A 20,922-nucleotide genomic window follows, 5' to 3' on the forward strand; every position below is an offset into this window, starting at 1 on the left:
ATGGCTCTTTATGTAGGTAGCAAATCAAGCAACTCTTAAACTTAAACCAAGCACCAGGATGGGGAAGAAGGGTGATTTAAGTGACACTGAACAGAGAATGTTGCAAGACGGCTGAGCTGAGTGTTTCAGAAACAGGCTGATCTCCTGGGATTTTCCAACACAACCATCTCTAAGGGTCACAGAGAATTGTCTGAAAGAGAAAATTCCCAGTGAGCTTTAGTTTTCTGAGTGAAAATGCCTTGTCAGTGACACCAAAGAATATCTGCGTATTGTTTGTGACAATGTCCATCACTTTATGACCACAGTGCATTCATTTTCTAATGACTGCTTCCAACAGGATAATGCATCATGTCACAATGCTCATATCATCTTAGACTGGTTTCCTGAACATGACAATTTGTTTACACTGCTCAAATGGCCTCCACTGTCACCAGATCTCCAAAAGAGTAGCTTTAGGATGTGGCGGAAATTATGTGGGAAATTTGTAGCATGGATGTCCAGTTAGCAAATTTGTAGCAACTGCCCAATGCTCTAATTTCAAAATGAACTCAAATATTCTGAGGAATCTTTACAACACCTTGCTGAATCTGTGCCACTATGATTTAAGGCAAAAAGGGGGTCCAGTCAAGTACTGGTAAGGTGTAAGTAATAAAGTGGCCAGTTTGCTTCGTCGTCTTAGAGCCTTTTAAAAAGAGATGAGTTAGAGACTGAGACTTTGCTGGAGTTGTGAGCCTATAAAGCCACACATCTATCCACCTTGTTATGTCAGTGTGTTGGTGTATGGTAACTGGAAGCATATTCAGAGATTAATTGTTGGGTGTCTGATTGATGAGGACAGAAATTATTGCAAGCTTGATCGGGAGTTGGTGTTTGCATAGTTCACTTATATGTTTGTGGGTGTGTTTGATGACATCATCCGGGAGCATATGATGGTGCTGGCGGAAGACAAGGATTGAATACAATCAATACTACAGACAGGACAAGATGCCTCAGGAAGAATTATGATGTCCGGGGTTGGAAATTTGCAAGAGCTACACTCGGTATCAATGAAGGTGTGCTGCTACAGACGGTGATGGCACTTTCCCAGCGGGCAGAGCAGCTTGACTTGACAAAAAGAATCAAACTTGTTTTCAGACTCAGACTTTTATTAAATTATTTCTCATTTATGAGGTCGCAAATATGTCAGAATAATAGGACCTAAACAGCTCACTTTTTCACCTTTTCCATCAATTTGCCCTTCTTATCCTCTCTCACACACCCATACTCATACCCAAAGAGTTTCTTCAGAGTGTACTTTCAAGCACATGTTGTTCATAAAATAAAATAAGTTGCTCTTTATTATCCAAGAAAGACAAAGAGTTGACCCAAAAATGTGACTCATTTACAAACTGCTGTATAACTACAGTTCTACTCATCATATTGTGTTGGCAGTAAGTGTTCACCTATGCTCTGCTTTTAGCATTTATGCAGAGATAAATGCTAACATAGCGGCCACTTCTTGAGCCTGGCTCTATTGAAGGTTTTGTCCTGTTAAAGAGCACTTCCCACTGTCGCCAAATCATTTGCTCATAGGGGGTCACATGATTGTTGGGGTTTTCTCTGTTTTCTTTGTGTTATTGTAAAATATAAATGACCTTGAGATAACTGTTGTTGTTGTTTTGGCGCAGTATAAATAAAACTGAATTGAATTGAATAGATAAATGCTAAAAGCAGGACTGCTTTCATATTTCTCATTCAAGTAGCACTTGCATAAGGTATCTTTTGTGTAACTACAATCTAACCATCAGGTACTGTGAAATAAACTCGCGTTAACTGAATTTGCTGATGGTTTTTGATGAATAATTAAGCAGGGATTTTCTGCTGTAGCTCAATACAAACAGGAGGTAAATATGATTAAAGTAAAGCATGAATTAGTAAAGACTGTGCTGGCCGACCCAAAGAATGAACTTTGATTTGTTGCCATATTTGAAATATTTATTCAACTTCACATTATCCATGCACTTTGGCTGTCTTTATTCCTCGTTGAGGTCCTCTTTTCCCTGGGGTTTTCTTCTGGAGATCAAAAATAGTCTCTAATTGCACCAGTCTTGGAAAACAGAAAACACTGGGCTGCAAAGCTATTGCAGAAACATCCATATTTTTGATTTTCTTCCTACTATGTTGGGTTATTATTTTATAATTTCTCGCAAAGAAAAATGCAGCCATCTTCTGCATAATTAGACAGCTAGAAATATTATCCTTAAATATATTAAACACATTCAGAAAACTAGGGATTGAAATATTTATTTTGGATGCAATGTGAGCACAGTGAGCTCATGAGGCAAATTAAACAGGAGGCTCCTGCTGCTTACATCCCAGAGAATCTAATTTGATTGTCTTGCATCCTTATCAATTCAGGGGGGAGGAAGTATTATATGCCCCAGTGTGCATGATGCATTGTGCTCAAACCATAATGAATGACCCAACATTAAATTAAAAACACTCTATTCATCACCAGCTATGATTTAAACTTGTTAGTGTGACCTTGATGTTTCTCTGACTCTGTGCAATCCTGCCTTGGCAGTCCTTGTTTATCCAAGATGCACACTTTTCTCAGTGCTCTTTAATTGTCTCTAAGTTAGACCCCTTTGAGATACATGGCCAGCAGCTTTAAAGAGCACTTATTGAGTTGTAAGTGGGGAGAAATTAGAATAAAATGATGGAAGCTGAGCAGAGAGATGCGTGAAAGTTGTAAGAACTTTCGCCAGAAGCAGCTTATAAAGGATGTCAGATGCATAAATCGCAGTGCTCTGTGGCCTGTAGAGAGGGAAATAAATCATTCTCTCTGCAGACCGTGCAAGTGGTCTTCTGTGTGCATACACTGAAATTAGCTAATGTAAGTGCTTATTTATCTAACCAACCGTCAGTCCCACAGCACGTTGAAAAAACATCCAGCCATATTTGACGCAGTCAACATTCGTCTGTATTTTTGTGATTTACATATAACTCTTGTTATACTTCACGACTTCTACTTTTGCATTAATCTTTTGGCCTAGTAATGTTATGGGCCTCTTGGCATTTAATTTCTCTGTTGCTTGGTGAGTGTGTTAAAAATGTAATTTATGCATCCTGCTGCTCAAGCATAGCAGCAGACTCCAGGAGAATTGTTATTTTAATTAAAGGATGAATTCAGACGGCAATCACTGCAGTTTCATCGTTCAAACCATATTGATGTGCAGCAGTAGAAATATTTGTTTTCAATACTTTATAGTACTAAATAGTTTTTTATGTTTATTTGTAATACTAATACAAGCAGATACCTGTCAAAATGTTTCAAAAGATAATCTATTCTTATTAGGGCTGTTATAGCAGACCCTTTAGAAATTCTGATTTATATCGAATAAACCCTCATTACCACAAAGCTTCCATTACAGTGTTTTTTTTTTTTACTCCCTTTGACAAATTGTTCGTGGGAACATTCGACAGTCAGGTCGATAGTTTGCCATTCCTAATGGATGCTGTATTTTAAGACTCTGAGACATGGCTGAACCCACATATGTGTACCACAGGAATCTCAAAACACCAGAGTCCCAAAGAACAAGCCATGGGAATCACTCTGTTGTATGAGAGGTGGCTGGGGGTGGAAATGTTTGCTAAGTTAAAACAATTATGGATGGCTTATTTACTTTATGTCAGGTTCACAGGCTGATAGTGGCTTGGAATTAGAACTATAAAGAAAGGTTTTAGTGTTCTGAAAAGTGTGGTTAAATAGCGACAAGACAATGAATGGTGATAACACACCAAGTAGGATAACAACGCATTGATAAGCATGTGTGGATATTAACTTCACAGTGTTTGCAGGAGCCAATCATATTTCTATTGCTCCGTGACTTCTGTTTGACTCAGGGGAAGGATTTAATGATATCCTGATATGAAGGACTATAATTCACAATGAACTGAATTAGATATTGCTTTGCCACCCGTACCTCCAAGGCATCATTTTCTCTTCATATAATTGTCTTATTCATGCATTTGTTGTTTGAGAATAGTTGGTGCTGTGGGGATAGCGTCCTTTGGGTGCAACTTGTTATTATGACTTGCTGCAATTGATTGTACTATACAAAGTATGCATTTTTTTTTTTTATTGGCAATATTGTAGCATTTACAGTTATCTACATTTCTTAAATGTGTTTATGTTTTTAATTCAAGTGGCATAGACAGAGAAGCTTATGTGCATCAATGTGGCATTCCTTCAGCCTGCTGTGAGCGCATCACTAAGGTTCAAACATAATACTTATATGCTTATTTAGACTCCTTTGACATTCTTGTGGATTTACAGTAATGTATAATTATCACTAGTAATCATTTTCTTCAGCTACTCCATGAACAGTCACGTTGATGAAGCCGTGGCATGTTTATTGTGGTAACGTCTAAGCCAAATGTCTGCCTTTGTATTACCAACATGGACAATTTTGCACATGTTGAGCAGACTCTGTTGCAATATGCTTCTGCTGTCTTCTACAAGCTATTAACTTTGAAGCTAAAAACAAACACGGGATATCAGTCTAAATACTGTATACCAGCATACACATGTAGAAAATGTGCATCATCAACATTGATACAACTTCACAATATCAAAGCTTTAACTCACAGATTGTCCAAATATAATACGAGCTATGTAGCAAATTCACATCATGGATTTAATTATGATTTAATATCACAAAAACTAACACTTAGTATCAATAAAACATTAATATATAACAGAAAAAAATGCCCTTTTCTTTGTCAAATATTCAATATTGTCTAATATTTCCAAAGGTTACAATTACAGATAAATGTATGACCAAACACCCTTTAGTGTTCAAAATGAATGCATAAAAGTATTTATTACACTCTTCTGTCCATTTTACAAAGGATCTTTTTAAAGGATTTCCTGAAGTCATTATTGAATACAGTGTATATGACGGGGTTTAGTGAGCTATTGCAGTAACCTAACCAGAAGAACATTTTGAACAGGGTCTCTGGCACACAGCACTTGTCACACACAGCGGTGAGCGTGTACGTGAAAAAAAAGGGGAACCAGCAGAGAACAAACACTCCCATGACTACAGCCAGAACAAATGTAAAGCGCTTCTCTCTGTACTGCCTTCCTTTCCACCTTCTCCCTCTCTCGCGGGACTCCTGCTGTGGTTTTGAAGCGCTTTCTCCGGGATTCACCTGAGTCACTTTTGCTGTTTTCATAGCCTTCTTCTTCGTAAGTGAACATAGGATTGTTTCATTCCCATCGGAAGAGGAGGGTTCTTCCTCCACATCAAGCTCATTAGCCTCTTTACCGTCTTCTCCTCTCACCTCCCTCTGTTCTCTGTCTTTTCTCTCCAGCGTGTCCAAACCGAACTTTGGGTCTTCTGAGTTCCCATTGTGTCTTTGCCTTTCTCCAGGTGGGGCTCTTGTTCTTTTCTTGGCAATCTGGTAGATTCTAACATACACCGTAATCATAATGACACAGGGTACAAAGAAGGAAGCACAACTGGAGAATATGATGTACCATTTCTCACCATTAATGTCACATTCAAGACTGTCTGTTTTGTCCTTTTTCGCTGTGATAAGCGGAGGAAATGAAATGAAAGCTGCCAGTATCCAAACTAAGCAGACTTTGCCTTTAATCCTGAGTGGTGTCCTTCTCAGGTTATACTCAATGGCTTGTGTGACAGACCAGTATCTGTCCAGGCTTATTGCACACAGATGAACAATGGATGATGTGCAGAAAAGAACATCCAAAGCCAGGTAGATTCCACACCATACCTTCCCAAAGAACCAATAACCCATCAGTTCATTCGCTAAAGAGAATGGCATCACTAAAGTGGCAACCAGGATGTCTGCACATGCTAGAGAGACTAAAAATAAGTTCTGAGGTGCTCTCAGGACGTGGCTTGTCATCACAGCAATTACTACCATGACATTACCAAACAGTGTTAGCAGGATAAGGATACCCACCAGGATTGTTAGAGGCACAGAGGTCTGCACAGTATAAGGGTTCCTCCCAGGCAAAGTCACATTTCCACTGTTGAAGATAAAACAACCCATCAGAGTGAGCTGTGGTGTCGATGGTATGGTCTGAACGGGGATCTGTCAGGAGGCTTGGAAGCTGTGCTCCAGCAGTCTATTAATTGCATCCATTCAAGAACACGGCACAGAGTTGAGGCTTTTCATTTTGTTCACTGGAAGAGTTTCCTTCAAAGATATCTATGCTTCTTTCCTGTTTGTCAATTATAAAATAGAGACCAAAAAAAGCAAGGATTGGGTTTTTTAATATATATATATAAACTAAAAAGACAAACAAGCAGTAAAAGAAATAAAGGGAACCTATTAATTCCCTGTTTTTCACATAACATAGTTTTAAGAGTACTAAAAAAAATCTTTATCCACTAACCTTCAAGAATAAAAGCTTCTGCTAAATCCCCTGGAAGGTTTTGTAAAACAGACTTATATTGCAGGCAGATCTTTTCATCTAGTGCAGCTGAAGAGGAGCACATCTTTTATATAGGCTTATCTGACGCTGGGGATCTGTGATGCTGGAATGGGCGGGGCTCATCTCACACTGGACATTTAACAAGAGATTGGGGGTTGTTCTAAGACCATGAAACCACTGGCTGATCGTGACAATAATAATATTGTTGATTTATAGAAACAATATATGTAGTCTATTAAATTAAATTAGAATGGATTAAAAGTACACATTGGGTTTTTCATTTCTGTTCCATGAACAAATGGTGAGATGTTTTAAAGGAAAAATATCTGGATTGTTAGAGATGATTAAAGCTGCTTATGGAATCTTTTTTTTTCTTTTTCAAATATATAATGACAAGATATCAAAATCAGAGTGAATGAGCTGAGGAAAAAAGCTTAAATGCTTGACCTTTTGTAACTTTTTTTTAATAGCACTACATTTTCAAGCACAGTCTAATAAATTATTAAAGCTATGTGTACCAGGATACACTGATGTGATGATTATGTTCAGGTTTTACCCACTACCTGTATGCACTACTTTACTAAGTCACAAGCATGCTCGCCAAGCTGCATTGCTTGTTTCACTTTTAGTTTGCTATGTTTTTCGAAAACAAAAGTGCACACAAACCCAAGGTAATTCGTGGCATTAGATTGGATTAAACAGCTTTAATAGTTAAATGTCAGAAAGCAGGTTTGTCAGCTAAATTCTTTATCCTGTGATATGGCGTGGTGCAAAAGTCTTGAGCCATCACTCACTTCCTGATGTTTTGCTGAAATAGATGCAGACATTTAATGAAACATCTAGCTATAAATAAAAATAAAACATTAAAGGAAAAACAGATAAATTAAAGAGCATGAAAATCAATATTTGGTATGACCACTTTTGCTCTTCAACACTAAATGAACTTTCTTCAAATTTTCTTCTTTGAGCAGTCTTCAAGATTAGCTCTTCGGGCTTTTAGGAAGACATTTAAAATGTGTTTGAATGTTGAGGGGTGTAGTGGAAGTTTTCCGTTTAAATAAAGCCTGCAGACAAGCGGTGAGCGGTAGCTAACATTCTTTAATCAACACAAAGAATAGAAAACCAAGCTTGGTGGAGAGCCTGCATCATCGCGGGGCAGACGGTCAGCAGCCTAGCATGGCTCTCTCCTTCTTCAGGAACAAAAGGCAGTACCCAGCTGTTTTACACCGTAAGGTGCACACTCCCTTGCTACCTCCCACAGTCCTCGAGGGGACAAAAGACTCTTCCCGTGGAGTTGTCTGCTTCCCCCAACTTCCTTACCAGACCTCTGTCTAACTGCACGAGTGTGAGACATGCTAAAATTCAGTGGCACCAAAAATAATGTGATTAATACATAAATAAAATAAATTCTTATACAATCCCACCCTTTGATTCTTAAATCAAACCTTAAGAATCACATTAATAACAGAATTTCTTTCCTGACATTCTGTATATCACATCAACATTATTGTACACTTAAAGGAGTTTCACAATGTGTATCCTCACTTCACTGTTCTCTCACCACCCTTTGGTCATCTTTAATCATCCTCACAATCTAAGCTCTCACAAGCAAATGGAAACAACAATGATACAGAGGAAACCCTCTCCAGCCCTCTCTCAAAGTATGCATAGCAGAGTGAAACAGCATTTTGTTGTCAGTCATTACCCAGTCACGGTCATTGCTCCTGGTGTCTGTGCCATTTACAGAGTCATAATTCCAACCCTGATCTTCCTCTGCGCTGTCACTCTTGGAGCTTGGCACGCTCTCTTCATCCCTCAGTTTCTGTTCCAACGCCACTGTAGATTTAGGAGCAGAGCAAGTCGTACACTCTTGTAGTCTTCCTTAACGTCAATGTAGAAACTCTTTAACTTTATGGGTTAAGGTTAGGGTAAGGGACAATTTCTAGGAAGCCCAGTGGCACAGGGTATCAGCTGTGCTGAAAGTGGTCTATGCTCCTCACTGATCCTCTTGAAGCCTCTCTCCTGGCCTCCTGCACCTCAGTCTGTCCCTCCATATCCCTCATGTCACGGTTCCTGCAATTTAAAAATGAAAGCTCCCCCAGAAAACACTCTTTTGCCACATGGCCCTTGCCATGTGTCAACTTAACGCAATAAAACATGCACAATAAAGTTGTGCGTTGTCTCTTAAAAATTCCAGGGCCTCTCCCCTGGAGTAGCTCCACTCCAGGCCTGTAACCCTGTCGTAAGAAAAAACATTAGCCAGTGGTGTGTCCTGCTGTAAATCATGTGATTAGATCACATGATTAACCCTCTGCTGTGGAAAAAGTGATGTAGATGTTAGCGCAGCGCATCTGTATGCACACTTTCTCACAGTGACCTCTGCATTGCAGGCAATACAAGGTCATGAATAACACACAGCTGATAAATTCACAAAGACACAGAAAGTGGCATTTAAAAGGTTAAGTCGGCACGGCCCAGAGCTCATGCAGCCTAGGATGTTGCTGTCACAGTTCTGCTCCTGTGAAAAAGAAGCATACATACATACATCCACCCTTTTGTCACTGTCTGGGTGGAGGTGCAATCTTGCACATTGGTGTCAAGTCAGTCAAGCTTTTGTCAGTCCAGTCAGTTCCCCTTTTTTTCTTTTAATTGCTGATAGCAGAACCTCTCATGTCACATTAAGTTTCTAGTGCCAGCAATATGATGCCATTTCAAAAAAAAGAAAAAGAAGAATTTAGACTGGATTACCTCGCTGAACCTTTTGTGTCCCGAATAAGTGGCTTTTTCCAGAGTCCATTTAATGTGGAGAAGCTCACTTGCAATCTTCGTTTCCCGACGAAGTGTTGTGTAGCACTTTCAATTCCGATCGTGCAGGCCTGCTCTCCTCTTTGCAGTGCTCCAGACACTTTTCAATTCTCCACACAAGGGAGTCGTTTTTTCTTCCCAGTTTCCTAAACCCAAATTTCAGTTTCCCACACTAAAACAGCCGTCCTCCATGCATCCTCCCGCCCCACTATGGACTCCTCTCCCCACTCCTTGTCAGACCAGTAGCAGTCAGTTCTCTTCCAGCTTTGTCCTGTGTTTTCCACTGTCTCATCTTGCCATTTTGCTCCAAAAGTGGCAAATGTCACACTCAGACAGTCTTCTCAAAGGTCCCTTCACGCACAGTGAAGTTGCAGCTAGTTGGAAACGCATATCTCCATCCATCCATCCATCCATGATGTTCTGGAACTGCACTTCTTGTCTTCAGGGAGAGATTCTTGGAGCTTGTTTCCTCAGGGTGACAAACATGTGGAGGTTAAGCTGTTAAACAATTCAGCCAAAACTTAGCCTGAATGTTTCTAACGGTGTTAACCTATAATTTTCTTCCAACTGCTGCACATGGAAAATTGATCCAGGTCTGCTCTTCACCTGCAAGTGGCACACTGAGAGACATTTTGATCATTCTTATCACTGCTTAAAACAACACATCTCCTCTCTCTAGTTTTGAACTCTCCTTTGCGTGTCTGAGGAGGATGCGCGGAAGTGCTTCAGGAAGGTGAAAGCTACTGGTCCGGACGGGATTCCCGGCCGCGTCCTCAAGTCATGCGCGGCTCAGCTGGCTGGAGTGTTTACACACATCTTCAACCTTTCCCTCTCTCTGTATGTAGTCCCAGCCTGCTTCAAAATGGCCACCATCGTCCCTGTACCCAAACCCTCCACCATCTCCTCATTGAACGACTAGCGACCTGTAGCCCTGACCCCCATCGTGAGCAAATGCTTCGAGAAGCTGATCAGAGACTTCGTTTGCTCTGCACTACCTGACTCACTGGACCCTCTACAATTTGCATACCGACACAACAGGTCCACTGATGATGCCATAGCCCTGACACTACATACTGCCCTCTCAACCTGGAGAAGAGAGACACGTATGTGAGAATGCGGTTTGTAGATTACAGCTCAGCATTCAATATCATGCAGGAAACTGCAGGATCTAGGACTGAGCAGCTCCCTCTGAAGCTGGATCCTCAGCTTCCTGTCTGACAGACGCCAAGTGGTCAAACTGGGCAGCATCACCTCATCCCCCATCACACTGAACACTGGTGCTCCACAGGGGTGTGTACTGAGCCCTCTTCTGTACTCACTCTACACCTATGACTGCACGGCTACTAACAACTCCAACATCATTGTGAAGTTTGCGGACGACACTACAGTGGTGGGTCTTATCACCAACGGTGATGAGACGGCCTACAGGGAGGAGGTCAGCGCCCTGACCCACTGGTGTCAAGACAACCATCTCACCCTCAATGTTGCAAAGACAAAGGAGTTGATAGTAGACTTCCGGAGGTGCAGAGAAGTACACCCCCCCATCACCATCAACGGCGCTGCTGTGGACAGAGTGAGCAGTTTCCGGTTCCTTGGTGTACATCTGGCTGAGGATCTTACATGGTCAGGACACATAAACAAAACAGTGAAGAAGGCGCAACAGTGCCTCTTCTTTCTCAGGAGACTGAAAAGATTCGGCATGAGCCCCCGCATCCTCAGGACCTTCTATCGCTGTGCCATTGAGAGCATCCTCACTGGATGCATCACCACCTGGTATGGCAACAGCACCGCTTACAACCGCAAAGCTCTCCAGAGAGTAGTGCGGTGTTCTGAACGGATAATTGGAGGTGAGCTTCCCTCCCTCCAGGACATCTACAGGAAGCGGTGCCTGAGGAAAGCGGGGAGGATCATCAAGGACTCCAGTCACCCCAACCATAAACTCTTCAGACTACCTCCATCAGGAAGGAGGTTCTGCAGCATCCGGTCCCGTACCAGCAGTCTGAGAGACAGCTTTTTCCATCAGGCCATCAGACTGCTGGACACTTCATAGACACCTCACCTTCACTACTGGAACTTCAACATTATGCACTCCATACTGTATATAAATGCCACTTGTTTTGCACATGTCCAACTACCAACCTCTGTATATTTTATATATTTCATTTTATTGTTTACTCTATTTGATTTGCAAAATATGTATATATATATACACACACACACACACACATATATATATACACACGTAGATATACATATACACATTCAGTAATATACATACACTCTTATAATGTACATATATTTATTCATATTACTCTCAGATTTAGCCATTCTTATATTTTGATTGTTCTTATGTTATTGTATTTTTGCACACCTCTGTTGCTGGTGAAGCTGGCACACAAGAATTTCACTCACATGTACTGTACCAGTGTACCTCCACATGTGATGTGGCAATAAAAGTGATTTGATTTGATTTTGAAAAATACAACTGTAGGGAGATGGTCTGCAACCATAGCTGATCTGAATTGTGCAAAAAGAAATATCCACTCAATGACGGTTAAATGGCAAACAAAAGAACTATGGCTGCAACGGTTCATCGAGTAATTCGAATATTTCGATTGTAAAGAAATCTCCACACAAATTCTTTGCTTTGTTTAATGCACGGCTCGGTAGCGCGCCACTGTTACCATGGGAACTCGACCGCGAGCGTTTCAGGGACATTTGTAACTAAAAACAGAGCTGTAATAAACGTAGTTAAGAGCAGCGCGTGAATAAAAGGTCTGGCCGCATTAAGCCCACACAACCGACAGTTTTAAACAGAAACACTGATAACACAACGGCAGCAGCGACGATGACGTTGACACAGTTTAACGTGTTGAACGTGGAGCTGGCGTCTGTTTACACACCGCGAAGAGCAAAGAGGCGGGGCCGGTACTAAGACTGTGAGCTCAGGTCCAGTGAAAGAAAACGTGTTTGTAAAGTTGCAAAACAGCGACGCAGTTCCTGTAATCACCAATAAAACCTTTACTGGGAAAAAGCTAGCGGGAGTCCTTCATCAAAGCACAAACTTAAATCAACAAACTTAAAGCTGCTCCTTTTGTTTTACACTGAGAAAAATCTGCAGTCTCCAGTTGTATTAAAATATGCATATGAACTGTTAACTTAGTCTGATAACAGTCTGGTGCTTAAATGATACAGTAGCCTTCCTATTTTCCATGGAAGCAAAACCTGCAGCAAACAGGGGTAAGTCTAAAGGGGGACATGAGGTGTATTAGACCAGTGGTTCTCAAACTTTTCACAATGAGTACCACCTCATAAAATATATGAGGTACAGTATTTATTTACCACCATATACAGTTTACACGAGACAATTATATTTCTTATATTAATGTTATTATTTTAACTTTCATAAACAGGACGTGACAAGTGATAATAATAACAACAATATTAAAACATTCACAGCAGGTGGGATATCCAATCTTTAAGCGATGACGTAACCTGCTTGCGGGTCCGAGCTGCTCAGTGTTTATTAAGGCTGTTGTGTTTTTTAACATGTTATAATGCTTTGTATCTTTTTCAATTTAATCTGAACAATCAGTGATCACTGTCGGCCTCTCTCGGTTTTTATTACCACTATGAATTTTAAAGCTCAGTTTTTAAAACCTGTAATGTAACTACAGCCCAGCCCATGCAGCAGTATATTAATGATTAACCTCGTGTTGTGAATGGATTATATCAGTAGTTCTCTTGACTGACGTTTTGTCCATTTAAAAATGATGGTTAAAACAGGGAAATGAGCCTGCCAGCGCTCTGTAGCAGCGGCGACCACTGGCAATAAGGAAAGGGTGCTCTTCACAGAGGACTTCACAGAGGACTCACGCTCCGGGAGGGGAGACGTTTTTCTGGTCGACTCCCAGAAGAGCCTCAGGAACTCTTGTGTCATCTCCGCAATGCCTCCACAATGGTATATTAATTAATCTTAAAATTCTTTTTGGAGATTTTTCCGCATAACATTAGAGAGAGCCCAAGCACCACCAGTTTGAGAACCACTGTATTAGACCATAATAATCTCAAGGCGTTCATAACATTTCTCACAATGAAAGTGAAATAGTATCAAATATTGTGTTAACTAAACTGCATTCATATTTAAAAATATAGAAATACAAGCTTTTTTTTTCAAAAGCCAATAAATATGTACATGGGCCATTGAACTCTGATCCACTGACCTGAGGGTTGTTAGGTTGGACACTGAATTATTATTATTAATATTAATATGTAACATCTGCATCGTCATAACGTCTATGATGGTCTAATATCTGGTTAAATGTCTCTTAGGACGTTGCACCTCGACCAGATGCTTTTAGTAGTCAGAATAATGAAGCCAGCTTTATTTTGTTTCATCAGAGTTGGTGTAAAGCACCCACAATTTTGTTGTACATCTTCAATGACTATTCTATTCTATTCTATTTTCAATCTAAACCAGTTTTGATGTGTATTTGGGATCATTGTCCTTTTGGAACCCCCAAATTGTGCCCAAGTTTCAACGCTCTGTTGATTTAAGGTAAAGTTGTAGAATTTGGAAGTAGTCCCCCTTTTTATTATTCCAGTCACGTTGTGCAATATACCAGTACCACTGGCAGCAAAACTGTCCCAGAGCATGATGGTAACACCACCATGCTTGACAGCTGGTACAGTTTTCTTAGGTTTGACCTCATGGCTTGAACTTTGGTGGTTCCTGGGTCGTTCCTGAACAGTCTAACCAATTTCCTCTCATCTGAGGGTGACAATTTGGACCGTTTTCCACACCTTGGTAAAGTGGTCATGAGCTGAATAACTTGTACTTAAAATTGTCTGAATTGATGATCTTGGAATCTGCAGTTATTTACAAATGGCTCCAAGAGACTTTCCCAACTTGCAAAAGTCTACAATTCTCCTTCTTAGATCTTTACTGAGTTTCTTGGACTTTACCATTGTTCTGAGTATTGCTCTTTCCAGTGAATGCTGTCAAACAAATCGTTTTTATGCTGGCAAACGGAAACTACCAAGTTTTAGTCAATCATGATCACTAATAAAAGGTTAATAGGGCTTGGCCTTGTCAAGTTAAAATATATTGTAGAACCTAGAGCATCACTTATTAAAGGATTTAAATGAGTTTTCTTATATTTTTGAATCTGGGTGTATAATCTTGACCCCATTTGGTTTAGAGAAATTCTGTAAGAATGTGAGAAATTCAAACTTGTGCAGCCAATTATTGTTTTTGTATTTTAAAAGGTCTTTAGGATCAACAGAATCATTCCACTCTGGAAAAAGGACTGATGAAAGATATCAAAGATTTAAAGCCACAAATTATCGTGACATTCATGCCCATTATGAGCATATATAAACTTTTTACAAAAACCGCATCCCTACATAGCCAAAATACATAGTATGTGAGTTGTAGGAAGTTTTTTCTGTTGTGGACCTGATTCGTATTTGAATTAAACAACCTTTTGATTCATCGTTTTACCCTTGGAGTCTCCAAAATGTTTAAGCTTTTATTTTATAACCTTCATCCTATAGGATAAGGGTATGGTTCGCTTGTGATATGCAGAGAGACAATATTATTACCACCGTCAGGGGCGCTGGCGACATCAGAGCCCATCTGTTATCGCGAGAGCGTGTTCAATGTGTTTCCGGCTGGTTGTCCGCGACGGAAGTACAGAGAGTGGACTGTTCTTTCTTTTTAAGCAGGCATTTTGAACAAAGATATCGGGTTTAGAGTTGAATGCTTACTATATTTATCGGCAAAGAGTATTGATATTGAGGTAAGATTACACAGTAATCTGTTATTTTTGTCTCTCAACCAGTGTGCCGCTTATAGTTAGCATTAGCCGACGTAAGTTAAATTTACGCAATTTTAGGGCCAAGGGAACCCTGCTTGCTAACCGTTTAGCGCCATGTTAGCGCGGATGCTATATGAGACAAATAGTAAATCATGGTCTTTAGTATTTTTTGTGACACAGCTTTCACTCGTTACGGGTTTTACACAGCCTACGTTAGAAGTTTGTACATTCGGCATATGTCTAATCCAGGCTAGCACGCACATTTATTCCGTTTGTCACTGAATTATAGGATTTGTGCTAACGCAAGTAGCCATTTTCCCTGTTTTGTCAACACAGATGTCGGAGGACTTGGTTAAACAGTTGAGCAACTACAAAGCCCAGCTGCAGCAAGTTGAAGTCGCTCTATCTACTGATCCAGACAATGAAGACCTTCTTAAACTCCAAAAAGACTTACAGGTTTGTTTAATTTACTTATAGTAGACAATTGCTTCTTTTAAAGCAAGGTGAGCAAGTGATGTGTTGCTGTTACTTTTAAAGTAACACAACGAAAACCTAAAGGAATTATTTATAAGTTTTGACTAAATGAAAAAAAAAAACCCCACTATATAAATTAAATATTTTTTTTACACAATGTTGTTTCTGACTTAAAATTATTTGCTATCATTCAGGAGAGATGTTTCACAGATATTAATTTGATGCTCCCTAATGTGTGTGGACTGATGCTGATGTTGTGTTGTGGAAAAGAACTGATGATCTCCTGATAAGGTTTTATCCTATGTGGCGAATACCCCATTTAACAAATTACACCTTTGCATGAAGGCAATACCATGCATTCCAACTTGTAGGAAACGTTTGTAGGAAATGTTTCAAAAGAGAATATTTTGTGTTATTCCTATTTTAATGTTTTAAAGTTCTGTCTGACTGTCTTTACAGTTGAGCTTGATTTCCTTAACTGATTAATTTTTTAAACCTTAATTGTGGGGCGTGCCACAGTGATTTATATTATGATACTTTTGCACTTTCTGTCACTCTGTTTTTATTGTTACAACTGCAGCGACTTTAAATGTTACTGTCAACTCTATTTTCTGATGGAAAATGAAAATCTTACTTCCTTTTGTGTACTTTGCAGGAAGTCATTGATTTGACAAAAGACCTCCTGACCTCACAGCCGGCAGAGACTGTTGCCAAAACAAGTGGCTCGGACACAGTTCCTGTGAAGCATGGCTGGAAAGTGGGAGACAGGTGTCTGGCTATGTGGAGTCAGGACGGACAGTGAGTGTCAGCAGCCTCTTTAAATGAAAACATTATGTGTGTCCGCATACTTTTTATAGCGCTGCAATTTAAACCCTCATCTGATTTGTAGTAGCTGTTTTATTACTTACTTTATTATTTTTGTAGATGCATGTTAGTCGCACATGTCAAGTACCTACATTTCCAACTGTACTTGTTCAGTGAGTCAAGAAAATGAGATTATTTATACTGATATGGGACAGCATTGTAAAAACAATATTATAAGCAACAATTTTAGATTTAAATCCACACATTTAGCCATGTTTAAGGAAACAAGTGTACAGTTGTTTTTATTTTTATATATATATATATATATATATATATATATATATATATATATTGTAAAAATTGTAAAAATAGAAAATGGTGTAAGATGTGTAGTTGTATTTAACAGACAGATTATATGTTAGTTTTAGGCTTTACTTATAAAGTAGAGCTGGAGTATTTGGCTCATACTCACCTGCTTACAGACGGGATTTTTTTGCAGGATTTATGAAGCTGAGATTGAGGAGATAGACCGAGACAACGGCACTGCAGCCGTTACCTTCACTGGATATGGGAATGCTGAAGTGATTCCTCTACAGAACCTCAAGGCAGTAGAGGAAGGAAAGCTTTTGGAGGAGGATGGGAGTGTAAAGCCAAAGTCGAGGTATGAACAAACTCTTCTCTAACTCACTCAATGAAGCTCTGTGCATATAAAACTGAACTTAAATCAAGGACAGGAATGGGAACAATTGTAATCAACCATACGGACAATTGAGACACAATTAAATGATTTAAAGCTTTAGAACTAACAACACAAGAACTTTGAAGAATTGGTGCTGCATAACTCAAAAAGGTAATTGAAGCTGAACTTAGCTTAGCTCAGTGGTTCCCAAACCTTTTTTGCTGGGCCCCTCTTTGTTTTACAAGAATAGATAGGGGGAACAAATCGTGGCAGGATGAGCCTGATATTATTTGTATCCCGCTGTAACTTTACTGTATAAAGAGCTAACATCTCCAAAATGTCCAGAGTAGTTGGTCATTACAACAAGTGTTTGTGAACTAAAAATCAAGAATGTGGGATACTGTTTGTCTGTGGTTTGAAGAGCCCAGCACGTGCTCCCGACGCAAGGGAAACCAATTCTGCCGTTGAGACCTACCTCGGCACTTGTGCAGGTGAAACCAAAGGGCAGATATGCTTCACCATATTTTCTAGTCTTTGGCTTAGAATGAAGTTGGTTTGGAAACATATTCAGCGATGCTTCATCTCCTGCTTTGCGTTTCTGTGGGCGCCCCGTGCTAGCAGTGTCCAAGCGTTGTTTTGTTTGTTTTTTTCCCTTTTCATACTGCGCCGGGCCCCACACTTTGGGAAGGTCTGGCTTAGCTAATCTTATTAAAAGAAAATACCAAAATTAAACTTAACTGCATGCTACTTAACACAAAAGGATGTAGCGCCATTAGAAAAAAAGTTTGTTAGGAAAAAACAATATAGAATTTTCCTATCAAGCTATGAGTAACTTTTGCATCAACCGTACAGAGCAATGAAAAAGAACAGCAAACTGCTAACAGTAAATTATAGGAGCCTAAAATGATAGTTTAGCAGCCCTGAAGCAGCTGAGGCTACTAGTGTTGACGCTTGACTGGAATGTGGGACTGAAGTGGTCCAGTCAGTTGTTTCGGAAGGCAGGATGAGAAACAAGTGCAAGTACACATCAGTAGCAGGGGCCTGCGCACACTAATTAGTCTATAAAATAGGTAAAGAGGGACTACATATGCAAATTAGCTTAAGCTAACTCTGGTACAATGCCTGGAATGGCAACATTTTGTTAATATTGTACATGTTACCTTTTCAGATAAAATTAATTATTGATGATGATGATGATACTGATAATAATAATGATGATGATGGTGGCACAAGGGGAAGGAGTGCATTGACCCAGGAGTCAATGCACTCCTTCATAAAAGGTATGTCATAGTTTCTGTGTCAACAGGTGTGCTTGGGTGTGTATGTGACATAAATTTAGTCATAAAACTGTGAGCTTGCGCCTCCCTGAAGATAACCATCTAAAGATTGCACTACACTGTACCATCAAGAAGTGATCATGGTTCAGGGAATTATCATTCCCTGACAATGACCGTGGTTCAGGGGGTTGGGTCTGGAAGCTCATCTTGTAACCAAAAGGTTGCCGGTTCAATCCCCAGCTCTGTCTGTAGCTGGTTGTTGTGTCTTTAGGCAAGACACTTCACCCTACCGCGTACTGGTGTTGGCCACAGGGGCCGATGACACGATATGGCACCCTCACTTCTGTCAGTCTGCCCCAGGGCAGCTGTAGCTACAACTGTGGTTTGCCTCCATCAGTGTGTGAATGTGAGAGCGAATGAATAGTGGAATTGTAAAGCACTTTGAGTGTCTAGAAAAGCGCTATATAAATGCAATCTATTATTATTATTATTATTATTATTATTATTATTATTATAAGAAAACAATAGGAAATTCTACTATTATCCATGAAAAAAGTTTTTTCTCATTTAATCATCAGTTTAAAACGGTGCATAAACCTGTAACAATTAGCTTTATTAGTAGAGACACATCAATCTCTACTAATAAAGAAGAAAGTAGAAAAATAAGATTGTTTCTATAAACAAGGGCTAAAATTCGAGGGACCGGAACTGGCAAATTTCCAGTATTCTTGTTCGGGAGTCGTCATTAATTGGTGATATGGCTGATTAAGAACTGGTCTGCTTCAATCATACACAACTTGCGCACAGCAGCGCAGACAAATAGTCAATTCTGCAGTCACAGCCATATGCTAACAAAGCATGGAAGTAAGTTTGCCAAAGACCACCGTGAAAACCTTTGTAACAACAAACCTAATCAGACAGCTAAATGTGGACACTCTAAGGAAGTTAACAGAGGGAAAGTAGCTCAAAGTATCAAGGACTCAAAGCCAGCCACAAGACAGCAGTCTCAGCAAGAGCAAGGGATTTAAGCTGTTAAATGGAAAATGGTGGAGATTAATATAAACAAGAAAAGGGACAGTGTCCTGCTACCAGGCAAATTTATAGGCACATTGTAAAATGATGCAAGTATCTGAAAGTCTTTTGCTGAATAGATCTGCTGCACCTGCTTGTGGTTGGTAAGGTAAAATCTGTCAGATTTGGTTGGGTGTACAGCAACACTTCCAGTTAATTTTTTTTTTTTGTACCGTTTTCCAGTAGCAGAGCACTTTATTTTCAATAAAGTGAGAAAACATCCTTTAACTTACAACAGTTAAAGGAAATTTCCCCCTATTTAATAAGCTCTTTATTATGAAATATGTTTTGTGTTGGAGAAAATTGTATTTTTTCTGTGTAAATGCTGTCAGTTACAATTCTGAGAAAGAAAATTAGAATCGGGGGGAATCTGTATTGACTCTCTCTCTCTCTCTCTCTCTCTCTCTCTCTCTCTCTCTCTCTAGGAAAGAGCAGATTGCAGAGCAGAGGGAGTATAAAAAGAAGAAAGCTCAGAAGAAGGTACAGAGGATGAAGGAGCTGGAGCAAGAACGAGAGGAGCAAAAGTCAAAGTGGCAGCAGTTCAACAACAAAGCCTACTCAAAGAACAAGAAAGGCCAGGTAAGTTATTTTTAAGACTAGTGTTAGAAAACCAAGATATCGGCTTGAAACTAGTGACATGTGTCCATAGGTTACTGTTAAGTTCTTTGTAATGCATAATTAATACAAGTTTTCCAGTACTACATTGTTGCAACAGCTACTAATGTTGATTTCCATGTGCTTTTGTTTATTCTAGGTGAAGAGGAGCATATTTGCATCTCCAGAAAGCGTCAATGGAAAGGTGGGAGTGGGAACGTGTGGTATTGCAGACAAGCCTATGACCCAGTACCATGACACGTCCAAATACAATGTCAGACATCTAATGCCACAATGACCTGATATGACCTGTACATAATAGTCCACTGTATACTAGCTGTATCAGTGCTTTCCATTGTGTTTATACATGATTTAAGTTTCTCGAGTAAAGTAAGCTTTGAAAGTAAGTGCTTGCACACCAATGTTTTGAAATATTGTTGTAGTTTCATATATATATATATATATATTATTATTATTATCATCATTATTATTATTATTAGGCACAACAAATAAAATCCATATGAGGGACTTGCCCTTGATTGGAGCCAGGTCATCTATTATGTAAGAAAAGGAAATGGTGTTTTAGAAAAGCCATAGAGTTTGCTGTTTATCCACTGAGGCCAAATACCATCTGTTTTATTTATAAACATGCGCCTGTAGATGTGGTTTTTGCATTTGAGGCTGGATTTTAAACATTAATGTGTTCTAGGAAAGTCTGAATTAATAATGGTGTTGATTTTGAGTTGGCTGAATTTAAGTTTTCCCTCATTGTACATATAACAGTGAAATAAACATTGTTTTCAGTTTTTAAAGATTTGATCCTTTACATCATTTCACCATCTCAGCAGTGTATTTTAGTTGTGGCCCTGTCAGGTCCTGTAGGTGGTGGCAAAGCGATGTCGTCAACATCAGGTTGCAGCTGTGAATACAACCGATTTTCTCATTTGAGTA

The 20,922-nt window shown here is 39.6% G+C and overlaps 2 protein-coding genes across 2 annotated transcripts; one reads left to right on the top strand and one right to left on the bottom strand.

The window, feature by feature from the left end:
• Positions 1-4,658: 4,658 nt before the first annotated feature.
• On the bottom strand, positions 4,659-6,484 carry LOC102782198 (alpha-2A adrenergic receptor-like). The gene is made up of 2 exons (XM_035904831.2): positions 6,410-6,484; positions 4,659-6,235 (listed from the first exon to the last, which is right to left on the bottom strand). Exon 2 carries the CDS (start codon positions 6,061-6,063, stop codon positions 4,867-4,869), a length of 1,197 nt encoding a protein of 398 aa, XP_035760724.1. The 5' UTR covers positions 6,064-6,235; positions 6,410-6,484; the 3' UTR covers positions 4,659-4,866.
• An 8,431-nt stretch (positions 6,485-14,915) lies between these two features.
• On the top strand, positions 14,916-20,783 carry smndc1 (survival motor neuron domain containing 1). The gene is made up of 6 exons (XM_006783740.2): positions 14,916-15,054; positions 15,409-15,528; positions 16,202-16,344; positions 16,850-17,011; positions 19,803-19,956; positions 20,132-20,783. The coding sequence occupies exons 2-6, from the start codon at positions 15,409-15,411 to the stop codon at positions 20,267-20,269; spliced, it is 717 nt and encodes a 238-aa protein (XP_006783803.1). The 5' UTR covers positions 14,916-15,054; the 3' UTR covers positions 20,270-20,783.
• Positions 20,784-20,922: the final 139 nt, after the last annotated feature.

This window comes from Neolamprologus brichardi, chromosome 13, assembly GCF_056152115.1.
Source record: "Neolamprologus brichardi isolate AB-2024 chromosome 13, ASM5615211v1, whole genome shotgun sequence".
Lineage (NCBI taxonomy): Eukaryota > Metazoa > Chordata > Actinopteri > Cichliformes > Cichlidae > Neolamprologus > Neolamprologus brichardi.

Coding starts and splice junctions, on each gene's coding strand:
- LOC102782198 (XM_035904831.2), bottom strand. CDS start 6,063: ATGGGTTGTTTTATCTTCAACAGTGGAAATGTGACTTTGCCTGGGAGG.
- smndc1 (XM_006783740.2), top strand. CDS start 15,409: ATGTCGGAGGACTTGGTTAAACAGTTGAGCAACTACAAAGCCCAGCTG. Junction 15,529..16,201: donor AACTCCAAAAAGACTTACAG/GTTTGTTTAATT, acceptor TGTACTTTGCAG/GAAGTCATTGATTTGACAAA. Junction 17,012..19,802: donor AGTGTAAAGCCAAAGTCGAG/GTATGAACAAAC, acceptor CTCTCTCTCTAG/GAAAGAGCAGATTGCAGAGC.